The sequence below is a fragment of the Heloderma suspectum genome, chromosome 2 (genome assembly GCF_057233095.1).
Source record: "Heloderma suspectum isolate Gila_16-S chromosome 2, 16-S_ref, whole genome shotgun sequence".
NCBI classification, from domain to species: domain Eukaryota; kingdom Metazoa; phylum Chordata; class Lepidosauria; order Squamata; family Helodermatidae; genus Heloderma; species Heloderma suspectum.
Window position 1 is genome coordinate 379,666,410 of NC_139459.1, and position 23,028 is coordinate 379,689,437.

General features: G+C 47.5%; 2 protein-coding genes across 2 annotated transcripts; one reads left to right on the forward strand and one right to left on the reverse strand.

The window, feature by feature from the left end:
- Positions 1–1,855: 1,855 nt before the first annotated feature.
- On the forward strand, positions 1,856–19,606 carry LOC146356342 (vomeronasal type-2 receptor 26-like). The gene is made up of 5 exons (XM_084830061.1): positions 1,856–2,082; positions 3,088–3,379; positions 7,538–7,667; positions 11,987–12,113; positions 18,686–19,606. Coding segments are annotated over exons 1-5 (777 nt in total). The 3' UTR covers positions 18,687–19,606.
- Positions 18,013–22,777, reverse strand: LOC146356343 (uncharacterized). The gene is made up of 3 exons (XM_084832594.1): positions 22,514–22,777; positions 19,429–19,548; positions 18,013–19,239 (listed from the first exon to the last, which is right to left on the reverse strand). The coding sequence occupies exons 2-3, from the start codon at positions 19,506–19,508 to the stop codon at positions 18,906–18,908; spliced, it is 414 nt and encodes a 137-aa protein (XP_084688720.1). The 5' UTR covers positions 19,509–19,548; positions 22,514–22,777; the 3' UTR covers positions 18,013–18,905.
- Between the last annotated feature and the right edge of the window lie 251 nt (positions 22,778–23,028).

Sequence of the window (23,028 nt, forward strand, 5' to 3'; positions counted from 1 at the left end):
TTGATGAGCTCACTGGTAATGCCCATCGGGCCAGCTTCACTAAATGGGTGCCTTCCAGGAGTGCATGACTGCAGCTCCCATAATTCCCTGCCGGCATGGTCACTGAGAATGATGGGAGTTATAGTCCAACACAACTGTAGTTCCCAAGTTGGGCAAGGCTGTCAATGAGTTCTGTCATCAGCTATCATCAGTTTACTGATCACTGCCAAACCTGGCTGATCCATCAACAGAGGTGCAATTGGCGGGGTCACGAAAGGCAGCAGGCTGGGGAAAGGGTCCCAAGTTGTGTGTACATCCATTGACATGAGGGACAGGGAAGGTGTGGCCTTCCAGATGTTCTTGGACTGGAACTCCCATCCTCTGTCACCATTGGCTGTGGTGTCGAGGGCTTGCAGTCCAATAATATCTGGAGGCCTGCATGCTCCCAACCACTAGCATACATCCCAAAATATATGTTTGAACCTGGCTTTTTTGTACATATTTCTTCAGGAATGGTCAGGCCAAGGTCACCTTTCCCCCATCACTGACCCAGGTCAAACGACAGAGCCACATCTGGACATCTCACAAACATGTTTTTCTCCTGCTCAGCACCTGCATCTTGAGCCAGGTGGAGACTTCATGAAGCTGCAGACTTGACTCTTCCTCCCTAAAACTATCAAAAACATAGTGATTCATTCTGGTTCTTGCCAAAGCTCAAGAGATATTTTTTCTATGGAGATTTGAGACCAAGGACCTAAACAGCATATTCAAGGGCAACATGAGTCAACTTTTTGCACAGTGCCTGAAAAATCCGGTGCATAAAATAACTGCTTCGTCACTGAGAGCTTGGGCGGAGATCTAAGTAGGGATGTACAAAAGTCACTTACCTTTTCGAAGGGTGACATTCATGGTGGGGGGGAGGCGCTCTGCCCTCCCCCCCAAATTCTCTCTGGCCAGCTCCACTCTGCAGTGATTCCGTGGAGCCACAGGCCTGGGCCGCCCGCAGCCGGACATCTGGCCTCTGGGCAGCCTGCAGGGACGCAAATGGCGGCTGCTGTAGCCGCCGCCATTTGTGTCCCTGTATTTTGCCATGATGGGCTACATAAATATTTACGTAGCCTATCACGGCAAAAAAACAAACCAACAGTGAATGCAAATGTCGGTGGCTATGGCAGCCCCCATTTGCGTTCACTTTTTTTTTTGGCCGTGATCGGCTACATAAATATTTACGTAGCCTATTAAGGCAAAAGAGATGGGTGCAAATGGCAAGCACTACACCATTTGCACCCCTCTCTTTTGTCGTAATAGCCTACATAAATATTCATGTAGGCTATCACGGCCAAAAAAAAGGGAACTCAAATGGTGGCCGCCGTAGCCGCTGCCATTTGCGTTCCCTTTTTTTTGCCATGATAGGCTACGTAAATACTTACGCAGTCTATCACGGCTTCCGCAGGGATGCAAATGGCGTCCCTGCATTAGCCATGATAGGCTACGTGAGTATTCACGTAACCTATCATGGCTATAATGAAGAAGTGAATGGCAGCCACAGACGCGGCCACCATTCACAATGCAGCGCAAACGGCAGCAGGTAGGTGTCCCATTTCACGTGCCTTTCATGGGGCGGGGGGGGCAGGGGGGCTTTCCAATTTTCTATTAAAAATCATTCAGCCTCACCGAGATCTGTGGTGGAGTTCTCTGACATCCCTAGGTCTTGGGCAATTGGTGGAGCCTAAGGAGCAATTTAATAGAACTCCCCTTTGGCTGAGAACTCAGAGGATTTTGAAAGAGACAGCAGCCATTTCCTTGTCCTCTTCTGACCAGCAAGCAGTGGAGGTGAGGTGACCAGTCACATGGGTAGTTGAGGAGCAAAGCCAGGATGATATCAGCGCTTCCACTGCTGCTGCTGGTCCCCCGCTTCCTGCCTCATGGAACCCGGGAGATGCAGCATTTGACATGTCCCCCACATCTGCTGAAACATCAGAAGGGAGCATCGAATTACTACTGGCCAGGAGACTTCCTCATTAGTAGAGTCCTATCTTCACAAATGTTTGAATATCACGACCCATACATCTCTTTAGAGTCCCCTTTAAATAGGAGAGATTGGTACGTAAATGTGATTTCTTTGCTCCCAACCTGCACTCCAGTTGTGTCCATTTATTGGAGATGCCCCATATGTCCTCAAACCCCTGGTCATCCCTGGCAAATCACTCTCCCTACTTTTCCCAGTTGTGCCTTTTGCAGGAGAATTAGTATCCTGAGGCAAAATTTAGTTAATTATGATCATGTGTGATTGGATAATTGGAGTTTCCTTGCACAGTTCCAACCTAAACCAGAACACCCCGTATCTAGTGAATATGAATGTTACTAAGGCTGTGTTCAAATTAATAACATCAGTTTCCTTATGAAGATCAGCTTATGTTTAGGCACTGAATATCAATAAATGGATTGATTTGTTGCAATTCAATTTACGAGTCTGTGGTCTTTTGCACTGGTCATGCATTAAGCTCTGACCCGCTGGGTTCCAAAGGTGAAGATCTGCTTGTAATGTGTCCACAGAACGTTTGCTGTTAGGCAGATGAGAAATGGATTAAAGGAATATATAAAACAAACCATAAACATCTGAACTTAGCTGAGACCACCAAATCAACAGCTGAAAGCTATGTGTGCATATCTCATTCTCTTAAGGCTGAAGGCTCAGTTTCTACCAAGGAATATCCCCCCACTCAGATCTGTTTAAAGCAGCCAATTCCACCAAAACTACTGGAATCCTCTGCAGGCATTTCCAAAACTTTCGCGATAGATATATATTTATGTCTGTGGGCATGCATGCCTGTATGTGTGTGTAATTTGAAGCTTGTCAATCTCTCCTCTCAAGAAATTGGGCACAATCATTCCATCTTTGTTTTTTAGTGACAAGTAGCTATTTATTGACCTTGCAAGGAAGGTATATTCCTTGCCCCCAATCAACATACAAAGCATTATGTGATAATCAGTTCTTCTGAGATTCATATTGCATGGAAATGGCTATAGATTGTGACATTTTGTTTTCCTTGAATGGAGGATGACAGTGCGACGCATCTCCTCTAACTTGGACTTCTTGCTTTGCAGTCGCGTACTTCTGAGGTACTGGCACAGCTTGTCCTTCTTGTTCGCCATCCAGGAGGTCAGTCGGAATCCCCAGCTCTTGCCCAACGTCAGCCTGGGCTACAACCTCTATGAGAGCCATTATTACGGAAGGACGACATCCTATGCCATGCTGCAGCTGCTTGCTGGTGGGGAAAGCAACCTCCCAAATTACAGCTGTGGGAGAAGGAATAACCCACTGGCCATTCTTGAAGGGGTTGAATCTGACCTGTCCATCCTCATTTCCACCATGTCAGGCATCTACAAAATCCCACAGGTAGGAATGGGGGGGGGGAGGCCAGGAGCATGTCAATGGGAGTTGTGCACTTCGTCGGCATGGATTCCTTTCCAAAACACCTCCAGCCACTGAGGAAGCTTGGAGGTGCGTAGTGGTGGTGGAGACACTTTTGAATGGGAGGCAGGGCATGAAAAAGCAAAGCCAGGGGAAGAACATAATCAGGACTGGCGTCAGGGATCAGCATGGTGGGGCAGTTGCCGAGAGCACCCAGGTTCAGAAGGGCCCAACACTGCCAAACCCTCCTTCTTGCCTTTTGGTGGTGACTGAATGGAAGCGAAGCAAAGGCAGCGCTTGAATACAGGGAGGTCGGCACAAGGCACATGACCACATGGGTGAAGGTAAAGCAAGGCTGGGCAGGAATCAGCTTGCAGGCCAAATAAGGCCCCCCTGGTGATTTTTGCCAGCCCCTTTCCAGTTGCTGCAATTGGGCTCTGAGAATCGTTCAAGCAGCTTTGGGGCAGACTGTGGGGAGCCCAATTCTTCTGGGAAACAAAGTGCACTCTCCCTGCACAAAATGTTCCCCAGCACTCTAGGATTTTGGCCATGTCTGGTGATATCAGTAAAGTGCAGGAGCTCTAGGCTTTGAGGGATGGCACTGCACCCTCCGGACAAAATGAAGTTGTCCTCTCCTCAGCTAAAGGGACGGCCCTGCAGGCCTTTCTGCTCGTGTTGCCCCTTCTTGGTGGTAATTCCTGAAAAAGGCTCTAGTGTGCCCTGAGAACAGTATCTGGAAGAGAGTTGGGAGTGTGGCTGCCTTTCCTTTACAATGGGCTCAGTCATTTTGGGGAGCAGGATTAACCCACATCTTGTAGTGTCTTCAATTGCTCTGCTATACTTCATTTTGAAGAAGTGGAAGTTTTGGATTCACTCCTATGGGGAAAAGGAAAACACTGCCGTTGGCATCCTGTTAGTAGTAGTTGTTGTTTGTTTAATCTGGGGGGGGGGGCTTCTGTGCCCTGGACCCCCACTGCCAAAGACCCCACTATATCTTATGTGCACCATAAAGGATCCTTGGGATATTTCTGCACTCCACCTCCAGATACATCCAGCACCTGTCATAGTGGCAGCCATTTTGTTAGATATTAGTCCTTTCAGGTTAATAAATATCTGACCTTTATCCTGAAAACAACACAGTGCAGAACATCTGTTTCTTCCATTCCTGACTAGATCAGTTATGGTGTTGTTGATCGTGTTCTGAATGATAGAACTCAGTTCCCTTTTGTGCACCGGATGGGCCCAAGGGAAGAAACCCAGTACCCGGGGATCGTGCAACTGCTCCTGTTTTTTGGATGGACGTGGATAGGTCTCTTTGCTCCAGGCAATGACAATGGAGACAGGTTCATGAGAGCCATGACACCCCTGTTGACCAGGAGTGGAATTTGCGTTGCCTTCTCACAGAGGCTACACATAAGAAACAGACATGAGGCTGAACTATCTCTTGTGTGGGGACAAGTCAATGTAGTCGTATTCTATGCAGATGTTCAATATGTATTTCATCCAGTTATCAATATGCAAAGAATGCTTGAAAAGAAAGAAACTGGGCCAAAAGTCTGGATCACAACAACCTTTCCGGATATCAACTACAACTTGGTTATTGCACCTACTCTCTTCAGGTTCATCCATGGTTCTTTGACCTTCAAAGTGAATACACAAAAGAAGACCAAATATGACTATTATAACCCATTTTCCTCTTTTCTGTATATGTTTTGGAATGAATCCTTCCATTGTTTGTCTTCAAACCATGTGTTGTCCAAGAGAAGCTGGAAAAGTTGCACAGCGAAAGAGAAACTGGCGGAGCTGCCCTTGGAGGAGCTTGAGAGAGCCCTGTCTCAAGACAGCTTCAGGACCTACAACAGTGTCCAAGCTGTGGCCCATGCTTTAAATGCTGCATATTTATCCCGATCCAAGATGATAATGATGGTGGGTCGACATAGCAGGGTGGAACACCAGTGGCCGCAGGCATGGCAGGTATTCCATTTTTGTTTTGCAACACTACCACAAATGGTGAAAGACTCGATGTAGAGACATCATAATGTGTCCCAAGCATTGAAGTGTGGGCAGGAAACAGAGTCTAATTTTCTCACTCAGTAGTATCCTCAACGATCCCTGTGGGGAGAGGTCTTCTGAAGAGGCAATCCTCGTGGCCCTGCTTGGGTTGGAGATCTCCTTAGAAACCACCAGGAGTAAGGTCTTTAGTGTGATGTCTCCCAGCCACAGATTTGCCCTTCCAACTGCAATCATGTATGCACTGACACCGCTTTTCCTTTCAGGCAAGCATTTCCTGACTGAGTTTCTGCTCAGACCAGACCAGGACAGATCCAGCCTTCTTAGCTGAAGTTGGACTCTTTGCATCAACCGTTTGTCTCTGTTGGTCCCATTTCATAGGCTTCCCCCTTGGGGGGGGGGAACCTATGCAGGGGTCTTTCAGACAGGGGAGCTCTCTCTGGCTCTGTCGGTCCCTTCTTCCTCCTGGCTCATGTAAACCTTGGGTCAGAAGACTGTGCTGGGTTATGTTCATTCCATGATACACTTCTGGCTCAAGTCTCCACCCTGTAAAACTTGGGATAATTATTTGGATGTCTGCGTAGCTGCACCAAATACAAGACACACACACACACACACGGGAGTTATTACCAAACAACGGTGTGCATTGATGTTAATAAACAGGAATAGCAGAAGCAAACCATAAACATAGACAAAAACAACAACTATCTCCCAAACTTCGAAAAAGCTTCCCACTTCATCTGGAGGTCTAGATGTGCCCAGGAATGTCTTCATCCTTTCACTTTACACAGAGTTAATCCAAAAAAATGCAAACTCTTCTTGCGTGTCCCAATTCTCTTGGATTCCCATTTTGTCAAAACTCCCAAACAACAATAACCCAATGACAAATGATAACGCATCCAGTTTATACATTGAGGGAGCAATCCTATGGCTTCCAGACAGTGGCTTGACAGCAATAGGATATCTGGTTTTCTGGGTTTCCGGAGAAACAACCGCCCCCATTTTTGCACAGCCTTGGAGGCAGTGCAGAACAGCCCCGTCCTCCACGCTTGAAAAGGGAGAACAGAGCGGCTGAAAAGGGGCTTGTCTGGGGGCGTTCTGGGGCAGGGAGGGCGGAAATGTCATACAGCAGCCTCCCTCCCCCTGCAATGTGAAATAGTTTGGCATAAAATACGAGACTCAGTCACAAATAAGAGCATGCTACAATGCCACTGATAAACGGAGCCAGAAACAATCAGGAATAGGCCAATTGTCCATTGGGGAATACCAGATTTTGTCAAGATGCAAAAATTGGGTGCGTTGCAAATATATTTAGTGAGTGGATGTTGGCAGTGGTCTCCACTAGGTCTCCACTAGCGATGTACAAATCCCTTACCTGTTTCTGGTCGGGGCATCCGCTGTGGGGGGGAGGCGATCCGACCCTCCTCTCTGGAATCCTCCTCGGCCAGCTCTGCTATGCTACGCCAGCTGCCATTTGTGTCCCTGCCCGTGGCCGTGATTGGCTAAGTAAGTATTTATGTAGCCTATCACGGCAAAGAGCTGGGACACAAATAGTGCCCTTACACCACACGCGTCCCTGCTCTTTTCATGATAAGACACTACAACGGCCGCCATTTCATTCCGCAAGCCGGCTGTGGAAGGAGGACGACCCGATCTGCTGCCAGGTACAGTCCGTCCCAGGGGGATTTTGGGTGGTGGTGATGGGGGTACTCAGTTCTGCCACAGACTCCAAGAGGCCGGATTCCAAAGAATGCAGATTTCTCCAACATCCTTAGTCTCCACTCTCTCCTTGGGGGAAAAAAAATCATGGGTGCATCACAAAATATCCTGGTCAAGTAGGTAGTACGAAGCTGTTGTCCAAAACATATCTTGAGGGCACCAGATTGGAGAAGGCTGCCTTAGCATGCAAATTAATGTCTCTGGTCCTCTCCAAAAGGCTGAAGCAGAAAGAGGAGATTGCAGAGGTATCTCAGTTGTGGTGTAAAAAAAAAAAGACTCTCTTGCACTCGGAGTGCAGATGAGATGTTCTTTGGCCCCCATTCATCAGGGATTACAGCTCAAAGGGAGAAGTACTAAGATAATGAAGATGCTAGCATCTTTGCTAAATGCTGGTTGTTTTCTCTGTCATTCTAGTTTCACCGTTTCTTAAAAGAGGGACGTCTTTCTAATATTTCCATGGATGGACTGTATCTAGATGAGAATGGGGAGCTGGAACCTGACTTCGATATTGTGAATTGGGTGCTGTTTCCCAATAAGACTCCAGGTAGAGTGAATATTGGGAGTATGAAGAGACAGGCATTCCCAGACGTAAAGCTCACCATTAACCCAGAAGCCATTGTGTGGTTGGAGCATTTTAATGGGGTAGGGGAAATAGTTTGTGTCACATTAGTGACTTGTTAAGCTCTAATAATCTGTTGAATACAGCATGTGAGAGTTCCAGTAGGATGCTACACCCAATTACCTAGAAGGAAGTCCCATTGTGCATAGTGGACTTGGTTGCGGACTCACCTGAGGGATTGCATTGTGAAAGAACCATCCTATGGCAGTGCTGGCTGGAGTGTGTTTAGCTCTCCCAAGCCACCTGGTTTTGTAACTATTGTTCTGGCTTCTGAACACACCTTCGGATGCATGACTATCTGGAAATTCACAGGACAATCCATACTTTTAAAGTGTTGCTATATTGGGTGACTTGGGTGACTTGACAGCGATTCTGCCAAGACTCTAGGTGCTCAATGGAACGGTGAGACACAACGCCTCTCCGGTGCTGTGCAGTAGGGCTGTGCACGGACCCCCTGCTTTGCTTCGGATAGGGCTTTGGACCTTCTGATGCAGCCCCGCTTTGCTTAGAAACCGATTCAGACCCAACCAGCTTCGCTCCAGCTTCGGCTGTGCCATGTGCTTTTTTCAACACAAACTCTCAAAGCAAAGAGCTATAACTTCTTAGTGGATGCAAAGAAGTGCATGAAAACTGGGCAATGGGCAGCCCCAATGCCAACACCCCGAAGATGCCTCATATTGAGCCTGCTTTGCCACACAGTGTAGTATTAAATTTAAATAGTATATTTTAATGTGTGTAGTGCTTTGCCCACTATATTTTGAAATGTGGAGTTGTGGGAAGTGCTTTGCAAGACACTGTTTGCTTGACCACAACACAAGCATGCACACACACACACACACACACACACACGAGCCAAAGTAAAGCAAATACAGAACTACCTACAAGAAAAGAAAAGGGTTCTTATTTTTATATATATTTTAGGGAAAAGCTATAGAGTTCAAAAATGGACACGGAAGGAATACAAGGATTGAAAAGGGGGTGGGGGGAGAGCCAAGAACAAGGAAAAGAAAAGAAAGGAAAGGAAAGATAGATAGACGGACAGTTTTTAAATGATCTAGCAAGAAATACAGGGAAAACTACGAAGAGTTGAATTGAGAATGGGGGGGGGAGCCAAAGGGCAAGGCAACGAAACTAAAATACTTTTTATATTTCTCTTCTTTTTATTTTAAAAAAAAGCATGTAGAAAGAAAGAAAGAAAGAAAGAAAGAGAAAATTAACAACATTGGTAGAATAATTCAGACGGACAGGGAGGGGAAGCCAAAGAATAAGACAAGGAAAGGAGGAAACTAAAGCACTTTTTAATTTTTTTTTGGTGTTTTAAATAATTAACCTAGAAAAGAAAGAAAGGGGAGACTTGAGTTGAAAAGGGCTGGGAGGGAAAGAATAACAAGGGCAAAGCTGCAGTACAACACACACGCACACCACAGATCTAGGCAAGTAACTAACCAAACAGCTCTCTCTAACCACCTCTGTAACAGCACTCTCTCTTGCAATGGAACAAATGCAGACCAATCTCTCCAATACATACAGTACTCCCCACCCCTCCACCACTGTCACCGATTGGAGACTGCTGGGTGAAGTTCAGCCCTAATTTGGCAACTAGAGTTGCCATTCACCAGAGCTCACTCCCTTGCTCTCCTCCTCCTCTCCCTTTCCCCCCTCCGTCCTCCTCCTGTCCCCCTCCATGATCTTTCACAAGTTGATACATTTAGAGACATGCTGTCTGTAGGGATGGCAGAGAATTCTGCCACAGATCTCGGTGAGGCAGAATGCCAGTGCATTCAGCCCCCAAACTCTGTGGCGGAACAGCCTGCCCCCCCACCCCCCCTGCGGATCCCCCCCGGGATGAGACTTACCAGGGGCAGATCTTCCGGGTGGCGGTGGCGGCAGTGGCGGCGGCGGCAGTGGCGGCGGCGGCAGTGGCGGCTGGTCTTCCGACCGGCTGCTACCGCCGCCATTTGCAGTCTTGTTAAAAAAAAAAAAAAAGACGTGATAGGCTACGTAAATCTTTACGTAGCCTATCATGGCTGGGTGGGTTTAAAAAACAACAACAACCGCGTACGCAAATGGTGGCAGCTACGGCCGCCGCCATTTGCATTCCTTCTTTTTGGCCGTCTTAGTCTACATAAATATTTACATAGACTATGACAGCAAAAATAAAGGCGAACACAAATAGCGTAGCGGGCGGTATTTGTGTCCCTTTTTGATTCACTGTTTTAGCCTATGTAAATATTTACGTAGGCTAAAACGGTGAATCAAAAAGGGACACAAATAGCGCCCACTACGCTATTTGCATTCCCCTTTATTTTCGCCATCATAGTCTACGTAAATATTTATGTAGATTCAGACGGCCAAAAATAAGGAACGCAAATGGTGGCGGCTGTAGCCGCCGCCATTCGCATTCACGGTTTTTGTTTTTCCCCAGAGCCCTCCGCAGCTGGAAATCCGGCTGCGGACGGCTCTGGGCTGGGCTGAGCCTGGCCGGCTGCTCCACAGAGCTGCTGCGGAGCACAGCCGGCCATCAAGGATTCCGGGGGGGAGGAACGGATTGCCTCCCCCCCATCAAGGATTCCAGTGGGAGGGACGGAACGTCTCCCCCCAACACCATCAACATAATCTGCAAAAGGTAAGTCCCTTTCATACATCCCTAGATGTCTGGGCTTCAGAAGGCATCAAAATAACTCCGAATCTCAGAGGTGGACGAAGGCACTTTGGCAGTGGCCCACTTGCCTTCGGACTGCCTCAGTGCTGGTCTGATCTGCTTTGGATCTCACCGAGGAAGCCCTGAAATGCCCCAATTACCTTTGGAATTCATATTTGGCATGGAAGCGAGGCACAGCTCTACTGTGAAGCCTGACATAGTTCCTGGTTCTCTGGTGGGCCCTGGGCAATGAAACAGGGTGGGAGATGGCTACAGTGTAAGTGGCATAAGGCACATTCTCAGGTCGATAGTACACTCTTAAAAACACATAATTGCACCTACAGAACAGCAGCGAAGGCAGCAAAGAAGGTCTCCTTTTTGCCTCCATTGCATCCTCAAGTATCCATCCAGCAGAGCATTTCTGGGTAGTTGTTGTCATCTTTCCCAGTATTTCCCATGCTAAAGCCCTGGGAGGCCTGCTGTGTTAATTTTGTGATGTACTTTGGGGATCAATCTCTATGCTCACTTGAATGTTACTTGTAGTATGGTATCTGGTGAGGTGTTCAACACATCTTTTGGGTCAACTGTATGGGATCACTGTCAGTTTTGGAAAACTGAGGATGCAGAGAAGATGCTTGTCGCTGTTCAGCCTACAACCTGCTCTCTCGAGCCTTACCCATCCTGGCTCATCTAAGCTAGCCAGGAGTAGATCCATGGAGTCATGAATGTTTCTTTACTTGATGGAATGGTACCCACCATCTTGAAGGAGGGGGTGGTGTAGCCACTCCTGAAAAAGTCCTCCCTGGAGGTTTATGCAAACTTCTGCCCACTCACAAATACTGCTTTTCTGGGTAAGGTACTTGAGAAGGCAGTGGTTGGGCAATTGCAGATGTTTTTGGAAGATACTGATTATCTCAACCCATTTCAGTCTGGGTTTCTTATTTATCTTATTTATACACCACAGAATATAATAATAACCCAAATAATATTTCTCCCGCAATATTCCATGGTGTTTGAAACTATCTTTATGATATTTTTCTGTCTGCTCTGCCACCGAGGAGCAAAAGATAAATAATTAAAAAATCATACAAAGACGAGAGGGGCTTTTCTAGTTTTGGTGCCAAGACTATGTAGTTGCCTCCCTGAACAGTTAACATTTAAGAGCAATCACACTGAGACTGACTGCACAAATATGTTTTGAAGATGTAACAAAGAAATCTGCTTTATATGTAATAGAAGGACTACAATCTGACAGTCTCCAGTTTTATGGTAGCAGTTGTATTGGTGCTGTTTGCAATTTTTGTTGTTCTAGAACTGTATGTTAGTTTCCTTTGATATTGTACCTTAGATCTTTCAGTTCTGAAAAGTGCCTTGTGCACATGTATAGAAAAGGTGGCTATAACTGTTGAAACAAACAGACCAAAGAGGTCTCCCTGCCATGTTGTTGTGCATAAATAGTGTTTCCCTAAGATCAAGATGTGAGGTCACTTGGGGTCACTAAGGCTAGGAAGCTTGTTGGGTCTTTTCCAGACTTTATGATTGATTTCCATAGGCACAAATAACTCTCAGACTTTTCCTTGGTGCTCCTTCTCTTTATTGCTAGACTGTGCCTCGTTCCAGGTGTGTCGAGAGCTGTCACCCTGGATATGCCAAACAGATTCAGGATGGAGAGCCACCTTGCTGCTATGCCTGTGCTCCGTGTGCAGAAGGGACAATCTCTACTCAGGATGGTAGGTGACCTCCGAGGAATGGGCGTTCCCTTGAGAAAACAGGGCAAGTATGCATCTGCCCAATACTCTCCCCTACTCGGTTTTGATTCGCTCTTCTATTCCTTTCAAACACTCTAGCACAACTTTCCATGGATGTGTCAGATAAGGAGGCTGTATGAAGGATTCCTGTTCCTTGGATGTAACTTAATGGGAGCTCCCTAGAATTAGCCACTTGCTACATCTTGGCCTCATATAGCTCACAGGAACATGGTGAAGACAAAGATATGATAATCACATAGACACTCCCCTGAAAAGTGTTTGGCTTAACATGTTTCATAATCCACATCGGCACAATGCAGGACGCTGTTTTTCTATCCAGTCCACCCCCAAATCCATCAAGCCCAGCACTGGCTATTTTACTCTGACTGGCAGTAGCAGCTCCATAAGGTCTCCCAGATGCAGCTTTCCTGCTTTGACTGCCTGAGACCTTTCTTTGGTCATGAGGCCTCAGGTTGAACCTCTTGATCAGAAAGCAGGTCCTCTAGAGGGAATGTTTCTCTCTCCCCTCCCCTGCTACGTATTGTTGTTGATCACCTCTCCCACATCCCCATTTTACTTCCAAATGGAAGAGAACTCTGAGTGGGTCTCCCAGCAGGGGCACAGTCACCCCACCCTCTTCCATAGTCTCCCTAATCACAGGAGCAAAAATGTAAGTGCAGCCAGCTTTTCATTGTACGTCTTCTTTTCCCCAGCCCCCCGAAAACCATCACGGAATGAAGCCCCCACCCCCCCACCCCATGAAAGGCGTGCGAAATGGAGCACTTACCTGCTCCCATCTGCACTGCTGTTCGAATGGCGGCCGTCCTGCGGCTGCCATTCGCTTCCTCCTTCTTCAGCCGTGATAGGCTACGTAAATATTTATATAGCCTATCATTGCTCTCTGCAGGGGCGCAAATGATGGTGGCTACGACAGCTGCCATTTGCATCCCTGCAGGGCTGCCCAGCGGCCGGATGTCCGGCTGCGGGCAGCCGGAGCCGGCCGGTGGCTCCATGGCTTGGCTGTGGAGCGGAGCCGGCCGGCCAGGATTCCGGGGGGAGGCATGGAGTGCCTCCCCCCCCAGCGAGGATTCTGGGGGGAGGAACAGAGTGACTCCCCGCACCTGTGGATCCCAGCAGAGCCAGTAAGCTCAGTTTCGTACACCCCTAGTATGCATATAGACTTACAACTCCATGTAAGGAACTATGCCTCCCTCCCTCCCTTCCTGGCTTTCAACTAGGAACACATTCAGCTCTCCCCTTTAGATGTCCTGGCCTTCCAGGGGGCAACACTTCATGGTTGTCCTTCAACGGATGTTGCCGGTTGCAGGGAAGTAGCTCTGGAGACCAGGCAGGGGTGTGCGGCACACCAGGCCAATCTTTCCTACCAGCATCATCTTATCCCTGCTGCCCAATGAGGAGATTCCATAAGCAAATGCCTCCAAGAGAATTCCAGAATGAAAAACAAGACCCCAATGCCTAAAGGAAGCAAGGTTTGCCTCCCGACCCAGGAGTAGTAAAAGTGTCTCATTGCTGAGACAGTACCAGGTCACTGAGATAAATCATTCGCACCTTTTATTGATTCGAAAGGAATCCACATAAGGAGGTGCGAAATCTTAAATTTAGGGCTGTGATTTTCACTTAACATGGTTAAAGAGGGTACTATAACTTAGGGCTGTGCACCACATCAGTTCTGGATCCAAACCAAAGCTGGATGATTTGGACCAAATCGGTCCAGATCCAAATAGGATCCGGATTGGTCGAAAGCGGGTCAGATTGGTCCAAATCGCTTTTGATTGTTTTGGACTGATCCGGACAATTCTGAAGCCCAGACAGCCTGTCTGGGAAATCTAACCATTCGCTTAAGATTAGGGAGGGGGAGAGGAGGAGTTGGGAGGGGGGAACTTAGCCTTGGCAAGTAACATCTCTAGGGGCCAATAGGGCTGAACTTTGAACCAAGCTGTCTCCAATCCCAGGGGTGGAGGAGGGGTTATATATAACAGGAGATTCTGCTTTTGTTTCCCAGTGGGTGAGAGAGTTGGTAGAAGGAGGAGAGTCCTTTAGTATTGCATTGTGCTAATGTAGCAGTTCTCAGCCCTTCTCAATTCCATTTCTTAGTCTTCAGATTGCATTAAATCCTTCTTCGAGATTTCTTGAATTCCCTTAAATTTCTTAGTCTTCCATGTCCCCTAAATCCTTTTTTTAGATTCTTTTTTTTTTAAAAAGACCCAAAATATATGTAAAACCTCCCCTTCCTCTTCCAGTTGTTAGGCTTCAGTGTGTTTCCTTGCTTTTACTGCTTGCTCTTTAGCTCCCCCCTCCCGCCCTTCTCAATTACTATTCCTGCCCTTCCCATTTGTCAACTCTTCATCTATATTCTGATAGAAAAATAAAATATCTCCCCCCCCCTTTTCCTTCTGTTTGGCTTTGCATAGCTGGTTAGTTTTCGTGTTACTCCCCCCCCCCTTAGCTTGTGTAGGACGTTTTTTCTTTCCATGTCTGCTGTTCTTTTGGTCTTGTGTGTGCGACGCTTGTGCTTTGTGAGTGCAGCATTATTGTTCTCTAGCAAACAGTACATACACAGACCATATGTACTGTGGGGCAAAGCATGACACACAATGCATATGAAGCATCTTAGGGATACCACCACCCTGGTGCTGCTCTTGGCAGGGGCAGAGGTGGGCAGGGGTGAGGTATGAGTGGGACCAGTGGAACCAGTAGCCAGGCTGGCTTTCCCCCTGTCTGAAGGGTGTGTCCTGTTCTGGGGCCTCAGCACCAGCACTGCCCTCCTCAGCCATGTGATCCCTGTGTCCGGGCATCTCCAGAAACAGATGGGTGAGTTTCTGTATTCCAGGGATCCAGTCACAGGCAGGCGCTTCCTACCAGACGTATGGGAAGTGGTGACAAGGCTGAGGGATGGCCTAGTGTGGCAGGTAGAACCCCTATCCCAGGAGAGGGCATACATGCTGGCCACTATGTGCAGCCCCCATCTCCAGGATGGGCTTTGTGCAGAGAACTCCTGGAGGGGGTAGAAGGAAATCCTGATGGGGCAAGTGAGGGAAGCACAGGCGAAGGGGCCAGAGGAGGAGGAGGGCAAATGGACCATCCCTTCTAGCAGCAGCACCCCACAGCAGCAGTAGCAGGCCAGGGGTTCTGGGCCAAGGCAGCGCAGGCAGCAGTTGCGGAGAGAGGCACCCAATCCATCCACCAGGATAATAATACAATGTCTGTGCGGCATTACCTGGTGGAGCCCATGGGGGACTCTTCTATGGACCCCATGGCCTACTGGTCATCCCACAGTCAGGTTTGGTTGGAACTGGCTAGGGTGGGCGTGGAGTGAGTCAGCTGCCCACCGACCAGCGTCCCAAGCAAGAGGGTGTTTTCAATGGTGGGAGACACTGTGACACCCCACCGCTCCTGCTTGGATGCTAAGTTGGTGGAGTAGCTGGTCTTCCTCAAGGTCAACCTGATCCTGCTGTGAAACCCCACCCTCAGGCCCTTGGGTGCATGAACAGCACACCCACCCTGCTGTTTCCTCTGATTTTGGCTGGCTTTTTTTTTTCTTTGAGTCAGGAAGGGCAGTGTGTATGTGTGTGTGTGTGTGCATGCTCGTGTATATACATACATACATACATACATACATACATAGTTATTTGTCTGTGCTTTCAGAGCAGTAACTCAATTCTAGCTGCATCAAAGGGCTGCTCCTAGCATCTCTGTGTCTCTTTATGGGTCCTCCACTCATCATCATCATCATCATCATCATCAGTATTGTCCCTTGGCTGCGCTTGCAGTGCAGGACTGTAGCTCTGAATGAAATGAATAAGGGGATGCTGTAGCATCTCTATGTCTCCCTCCAACACCACAGATTTATGCCCACATGGAATGGCATTGCTGCTCTGCTCTGCCCCTCTGCCTTCTTGCCTTCCTGCCCACCCTGCTGCACCCATGCCCACAGCTGCCTCTTGGGAGCCGGCTTGCCTGCCTGCCCACGCCCACACGGTGCCCTCCTTGCTGCTGCCGTCCTCCTCTGCCAGCCTCTGCCACCCATGCCTGCCCACCATGCTGCCCTCAGTGCAGTAAATCAACTCTGAACAGGCAAGACACTCTTCTTAGCCTGTCCTGCATGCTTCCTCCACTGCCAGGGGGACTGTGCCAGCCTTGAACATGCCCACCTGAGTCACCTGCCATAAAAATATTTTCTTGCCAGGTCTTAAATCTGGATCTCCCCATCAAGTCAATTTAGCATGGGAAAAAGGATCAAACTGTAATTAACGTGACATTATTTGCCAAACTTCCCTAAGTGCCAAAATTGTGGGAGGAGCTCTGTCTACCTTAATATGCCGAGAACCTCATGCCGCCCATTTAAAGAGAGGCTTCAGAGAAGAAGAGAAGATACGTATAAGATAACAAGCTCACAAGAGAAAAAAAATACCTGTAACGTGTCAAAGAAAGCTAAAATGTTTGTGTAAATTTGTTGTTATGCATATTAATCTCTATAAAAAGCTTCAAAGTTCAATAATCTAATTTAAACATATAAGGTTTTAAAGTAGAAATGCTAAAGTATCTTTGGGATTCTTAGATTAGAAAGTTAATTGGTAGTAAGCATAGTTTTGAGGTATTTTATAGCATCCAGAAAGTATATAAAAGAGACTCAGAACATGCACCAGTGGGCACTATGCCTTAGGATCAGCTTCCTTTGATGTGTTGCCTGTACAATCACCTTGGCAAGCTTGATTTGTTTATCACTGAGAAAGGGCAAATGTACTTGGCTCTGCTTACACAGAAGCCTTGCTTAGAAAGATGATGGAGGTTTCATGTGTTTGAATTTATGCATGCATAGGGATGGCAGAGAATTCCGCCACGGATCACGGTGAGGCCGAATGCCAGTGCATTCGGCCCCTCGAACTCCGTGGTGGAATGGCCTGCCACCCCCCTGCCCCTCCACGGATCCCCCCCGGGACGAGACTCACCTGGTCGGATCTTCCAGGCGGCAGTGGCTGTGGCGGCGGCTGCAGCAGCGGCGGCTGCGGCGGCCGGTCTTCCGACTGGCTGCCGCCGCCGCCATTTCCACTCTTGTAAAAAAAAAAAAAGAAAGAAAAAGAAAGACGTGATAGGCTACGTAAAGACTTATGTAGCCTATCATGACTAGGTTTTTTTTTAAAGAAAACACGACGTGATAGGCTACATAAATCTTTACATAGCCTATCATGGCTGGGTGGGTTAAAAAAAAAAACACGTACGCAAATGATGGCGGCTATGGCCGCCGCCATTTGTGTTCCTTATTTTTGCCCTCTTAATCTACGTAAATATTTACGTAGACTATGACGGCAAAATTCAAGGGGAATGCAAATAGCATAGTGGGTGCTATTTGCATCCCTTTTTGATTCACCGTTTAGCCTATGTAAATAAAACGGCGAATCAAAAAGGGACGCAAATAGCGCCCGCTACGCTATTTGCGTTCCCCTTGATTTTCGCCATCATAGTCTACGTAAATATTTACGTAGATTAAGAGGGCAAAAATAAGGAGCGCAAATGGTGGTGGCCATAGCCGCCATTTGCGTATGCGTTTTTTTTTTTTTACCCAGAGCCCTCCGCGGCCAGAAATCCAGCTTCGGATGGCTCTGGCCTGGCCGGGCCTGGCCGGCTGCTCCGTGAAGCTGCCGCGGAGCACAGCCGTCCGCGAAGGATTCTGGGGGGAGGAATGGAGCCCCTCCCCCCCAGCGAGGATTCCGGGGGGAGGGACGGAACGCCTCCCCCCACCATCTACATAATCTGCGAACAGGTAAGTGACTTTCGTACATCCCTATGTATGAGTGCTTGAATTTAGTACCGTTATGCTGATACTTTTGTGGTAAAGAACCAAGACAAATCTTGTCTGAGAGAGAGTTTCTTAAGAAATAGAATTCTGTATTATCCATATGGAGAGTGAAGGATTAAACTCTAGATGGTAGCTGGTTTTAGGAGAAATCTGGCTATTGGAGACAATCTTTGAATCAGGGCCCTTGTCACAGGTGGGACTCTTTATGTGCCCCAGAGAGAGTTGCTAAGCCCAGGCTGTGATATGCTGAGGTGTTCCTGTACCTGCCAATTGGGAATGTCCAGGTCTCCCAGCGAAGGAAGGCCTGGGTGGTGCTTGCAGGTGAGGCACTCCTGCAGCATCTGCCTTGGCAGTCATGGTCTGCCCTCTGGTGAGCCCCTTTGGCCAGCCAGCCTGCCTTCCCTTACTTTGCTTTCCCCACAACCCTCCTGTTCCTGCTCTTTCCCAGTGCCTGATAGTAGCAGCTTGAGGAGTCCCAGCTGTTGCCATTGAGGAGTCACTTTTCTCCCACAGCTGTGGCGCGCTTCCCTCAACAGCTTGGGCCCTCCACAGCCAGTGCTCTATGTTAACTGGATACGCACACCCAGCTCCCTCCTGCCCCTCTGCCTGGGTGTTTTCAGCAAGAGGAGGAGGATGACTTGACCCAGTGAGTCCTGATGGGCTGTTACAAGAACACAGACAGTTCTGGATGTAGGACCAACGTTAATGATGCTACAGTCACCCTCTTTCTTTTCAGATGCAGACCACTGCAGCAAATGTCCAGAAAATCGGCATCCAAACAAGGCCCGTGATGAATGTATCCCCAAGGAGGTGACCTTCCTCTCCTATGGAGAACCGTTGGGGATCATCCTGGCTTCATTTGCAGTATTCATGTCATTAATCACAGCCTTTGTGTTAGGAACCTTCATTAAATACCTAGACACACCAATAGTCAAAGCCAACAACCGGGACCTCTCCTACATTCTCCTCCTCTCCCTCCTGCTTTCCTTTTGGTCCTCCATTCTGTTCATTGGCCGCCCAAAGAAAGTGACTTGCCTTCTCCGACAAACAGCCTTCAGCATCATCTTCTCAGTGGCCGTCACGTCTGTGTTGGCCAAAACAATCACTGTGGTGCTGGTCTTCCTGGCCACAAAGCCAGGGAACAAGGTGAAGCAACGGCTGGGGAAGAGTCTGGCCACCTCCATTGTAATTTCTTGTTCCAGCGTCCAAGTTGTCATCTGCTCCATCTGGCTGGGGATCTCTCCACCCTTCCCAGAGTCCGACATGCACTCCCAGCCTGGACAGATCATTCTGCAATGCAACGAAGGATCTGTTGCCATGTTTTATACTGCCCTTGGCTACATGGGCTTCCTGGCTGCCATCTGTTTCACGGTGGCTTTCCTAGCCAGGAAGCTGCCTGGGGCCTTCAATGAGGCCAAGTTAATCACTTTCAGCATGCTCGTCTTTTGCAGTGTCTGGGTGTCCTTTGTGCCCTCCTACCTGAGCACGAAGGGGAAATCCATGGTAGCCGTGCAGGTCTTCTCGATCTTGGTCTCCAGCGCTGGGTTGCTGTGCTGCATCTTTCTTCCCAAGTGCTACATTATTGTACTGAGGCCTGATCTGAATAAAAAGGAGCATCTCATGATGAGAACTAAAGATGGGATATTAACATAGCTAGAAATGAAAAAAATAAAATAAAAGAAATCTATCCCCATTTCAGTCTAGATAAGAATCACATGTTACGATAGTGGCAAAAGTACTATGGAACAGATCCAGGGCCTGTTACTTTGCCGTGGGTAGCAGTTAGATCCAGGAATATAGGGAGGCCTTCAATGAAAGGAGGGGGAGCCCTGGGAATTTTTTTTGAAACCCTCTCTTCATGGTGTCACATCACTCTAGCAATGTTTCTCTTACATTTCTTAGACAAGGACTGATATTGTGACCCGTCCAGTGGGTACCCTTAGAATTTTCCATGAAAGCTATAGATTAGGACATGGGTGGTTTACATCTCCCATCATCCCCCACCATTGACGATGCCAGTCAATGCATTTAAGGGCAGGGAACTGGTGGTCTAGTGTCACCTGTGTTGCAGCATCACCAACACCGCAGAGGGCCAGAGAGCATCACTCCAACCTCCAGCCCAGCAGGGGTCAGGTGGCACATGGAGGCAACAGGGTCTCTCTGCTGCCTCTTGCCTGGCTCATGAGGCTGAGCAGTTTTGTAGTTTCTGATCCTTCTGCATGATCACATGAAGGATCAGCCATTCTTTTCAGGGTGACCAGACGCTGACCTAATATAGTTCCCACAACTTTGGGTGATGATGGGATGCATTACTCAAATGCAGTTCTTCATTTGGAGACAGGGAGGAAGGTGGGGAAAGAACCCATTTGGGCATTGATCCAGCTGAACTGTCCGTCCCTTCCTCCACAGGGCTCCTCTGCCATCAAGTGCCCTGTGAGACTTATGAGTTCTTTTTCATATAGTTTGACTTGGATTCCTGCATTGAGCAGGGGGTTGGACTCGATGGCCTTGTAGGCCCCTTCCAACCCTACTATTCTATGATTCTATGATTCTAGTTTTATAATGGTTTCTATGAATGTATTGTTGTCTGACTTGTAGACCACTTTGCTAGGTTTTTACACTGGAAGGCAATATATAGATAATTGTTAAGGATAAATAAATATCTCCAAAAGGAACAACCCTTTGGTTCAATTCTGTTCCTGATAAAAAACAGCGATGCTACATTTCTTGCCCTTTCAGACAGCAAGTACCAAGCAACAACTGCAGCCTTCATATGTTCTTTGTATTGTGCTGTAGGCCATTCAGGAATGCCTGATAGATCTCTGAAGATGATCTGAAAGAGGGTCAACTGAAAAAAATCCAGCAAAGGTGATTGTTACCTTGTTGTGGAGCTGGAGCTGGAGCACCTCAATGATGCCATGAGCTAAACCATGAAGGGACACCCAAGACAGGAAGGTCATGGCAGAGAGGTCAGACTAACTACGATCCCTGGGTAGGTAACAGCAACCCATCCCAGTATTCTTGCCGTGGAAACTAAATGGATCTGTACAACCAGAGATATGTTGGTATACCATCGGAAGATGGGACTCCCAGGTCGGAAGATGGTCAAAATGCTACTGGGAAGGAACAGAGCATAAGTTCAACTAGCCCCAGATGTGATACGCAGCTAGCTCAAAGCTGAAAGGGTGTGTAGCGGCCGACAGTGCTGGTGGTGAATGTCGAATCCGATGTTCTAAAGATCTAAAGATGTTTTTTATCAACATAGGAACCTGGAATATAAAATCTATGAGCCAGGGCAAATTGGATGTGGTTACTGGGGAGATGTCAAGATTAAAGATAGACATTTTGGGTGTCAGTGAACTGAAATGGACTGGAATGGGCCACTTCACATCAGATGACCACCGGATCTAATACTGTGGACAAGAGGACCACAGAAGAAATGGAGTAGCCTTCATAATTAATAATAAAGTGGCTAAAGCAGTGCTTGAATACCATCCAAAAAATGACAGAATGATCTCAATTCGAATTCAGGGTAAGCCATTTAACATTACAGTGATCCAAATATACGCCCCAACCACAGATTCTGAAGAAACAGAAGTAGATCAGTTCAATGAGGATCTGCAGCACCTACTGGATAATACGCCCAAAAGAGATGTTATTTTCATTACAGGAGACTGGAATGCTAAGTGGGTAGTCAAACAACACCTCCCCTCACCTGCGGACCCCAGCGGAGCCAAGTAAGTGGGGTTTTGTACACCCCTATTTTCTTGATGTGTTCTAAAGTTGAATTTCTGATTCATTGTTGTGTTAACAATGAAATAATTGCAAATTATATGCTACTCTGAAACACAAATAGGGAGAAGGGTGGACTAAATGGTTTTTAATAAATATCCTATTTTATTCTCACATCATCCCTGCAAGTCGGTTAGGCTGACTGATGGTGAAGAGAGTAAGGTAGTAAGGCCCCTCTCTGAAAAGGGATTTGAACTCAGAACTTTCCAGTCCAAGACCAACACTCATTACCAGACTGGGTAGTTATAAGGGACCCCACAGGTAATCCCCATTCATGCCATGAGCTGCAATTCTTCAGGAAACCTTCATAACTTACCCTGTGAGAGTGTCAACAATTTGGCACCCTTGTGGAGCTCCTGGGTAGGGAAATATTTTGGATTTTATTTCCAAATACACATTCACAGATTAATCCCCACTTTTCTCTCTCTTTTTTTTACAGTAACTCTACTGCTTGGAACTGACTAGTTCTGTTGTAATATAAGTTCAGAATCACTAAGGAGGTAAAAACAGCCTCTAAATACATTTCTGATTGACTGCATCAGAGATGGAGCTTCTGTTGCAATTAGTCCAGAAACAATCTGTCTCTGTTAACCGGCTGGCTTTTTACTCTGACCTCGCTCACAAATAATGGCAGTTTGTATATTATTTAACCCACAAATTGCCAAATTTAGTGGGAGCGAGGAACATAGGTTGCTCGTGATATACAAATCAGCCCTCTGCATCCTTGGAATCATTCAATTCAGGAGTCAAAAGATGTCCTGTAAGGACTTACACTCTTTTAGAACTCGTATTCTGCACAAACTCTGAGGTCAAACTGCATGGTTGTAAAAAGCCAAAACTGCATGGTTGTATCCTTTGTAGGCCTGTGCACCACTTTGGTCCGAAGCCCGAATAATGAGGTGAAGTGGGCTGATTTGGAGGTGCCTCGGTATGATATGAAGCAGAACAGAACAGCACAGAGGTGCCCCGAAGCGAAGGTGCCTCTGTCCACCTCATATATTCAGAGTGTTCCTGATGTGTTCTGAGCAGCCTAGACAAGCTGACTCCAAAATGTATCAATGTGTGAAAAATCAGGGAGGGGGAGGAGGGAAGGCGAAAGGCGAGAGGAGGATTAGGAGGAGGAGGAGGAGGAGGAGGAGGAGGAGGAGGAGGGAGGAAGGGACCTTGGGTGAATGGCCAAATTAGGGCTGAACTTAACCCAGCAGTGTCCAATCAGTGACGGTGGTGGTGGTGGGGGGGAATACTGCATATATTTTGGCAAAAACCTGCACTTGTTCATTGCCCGAG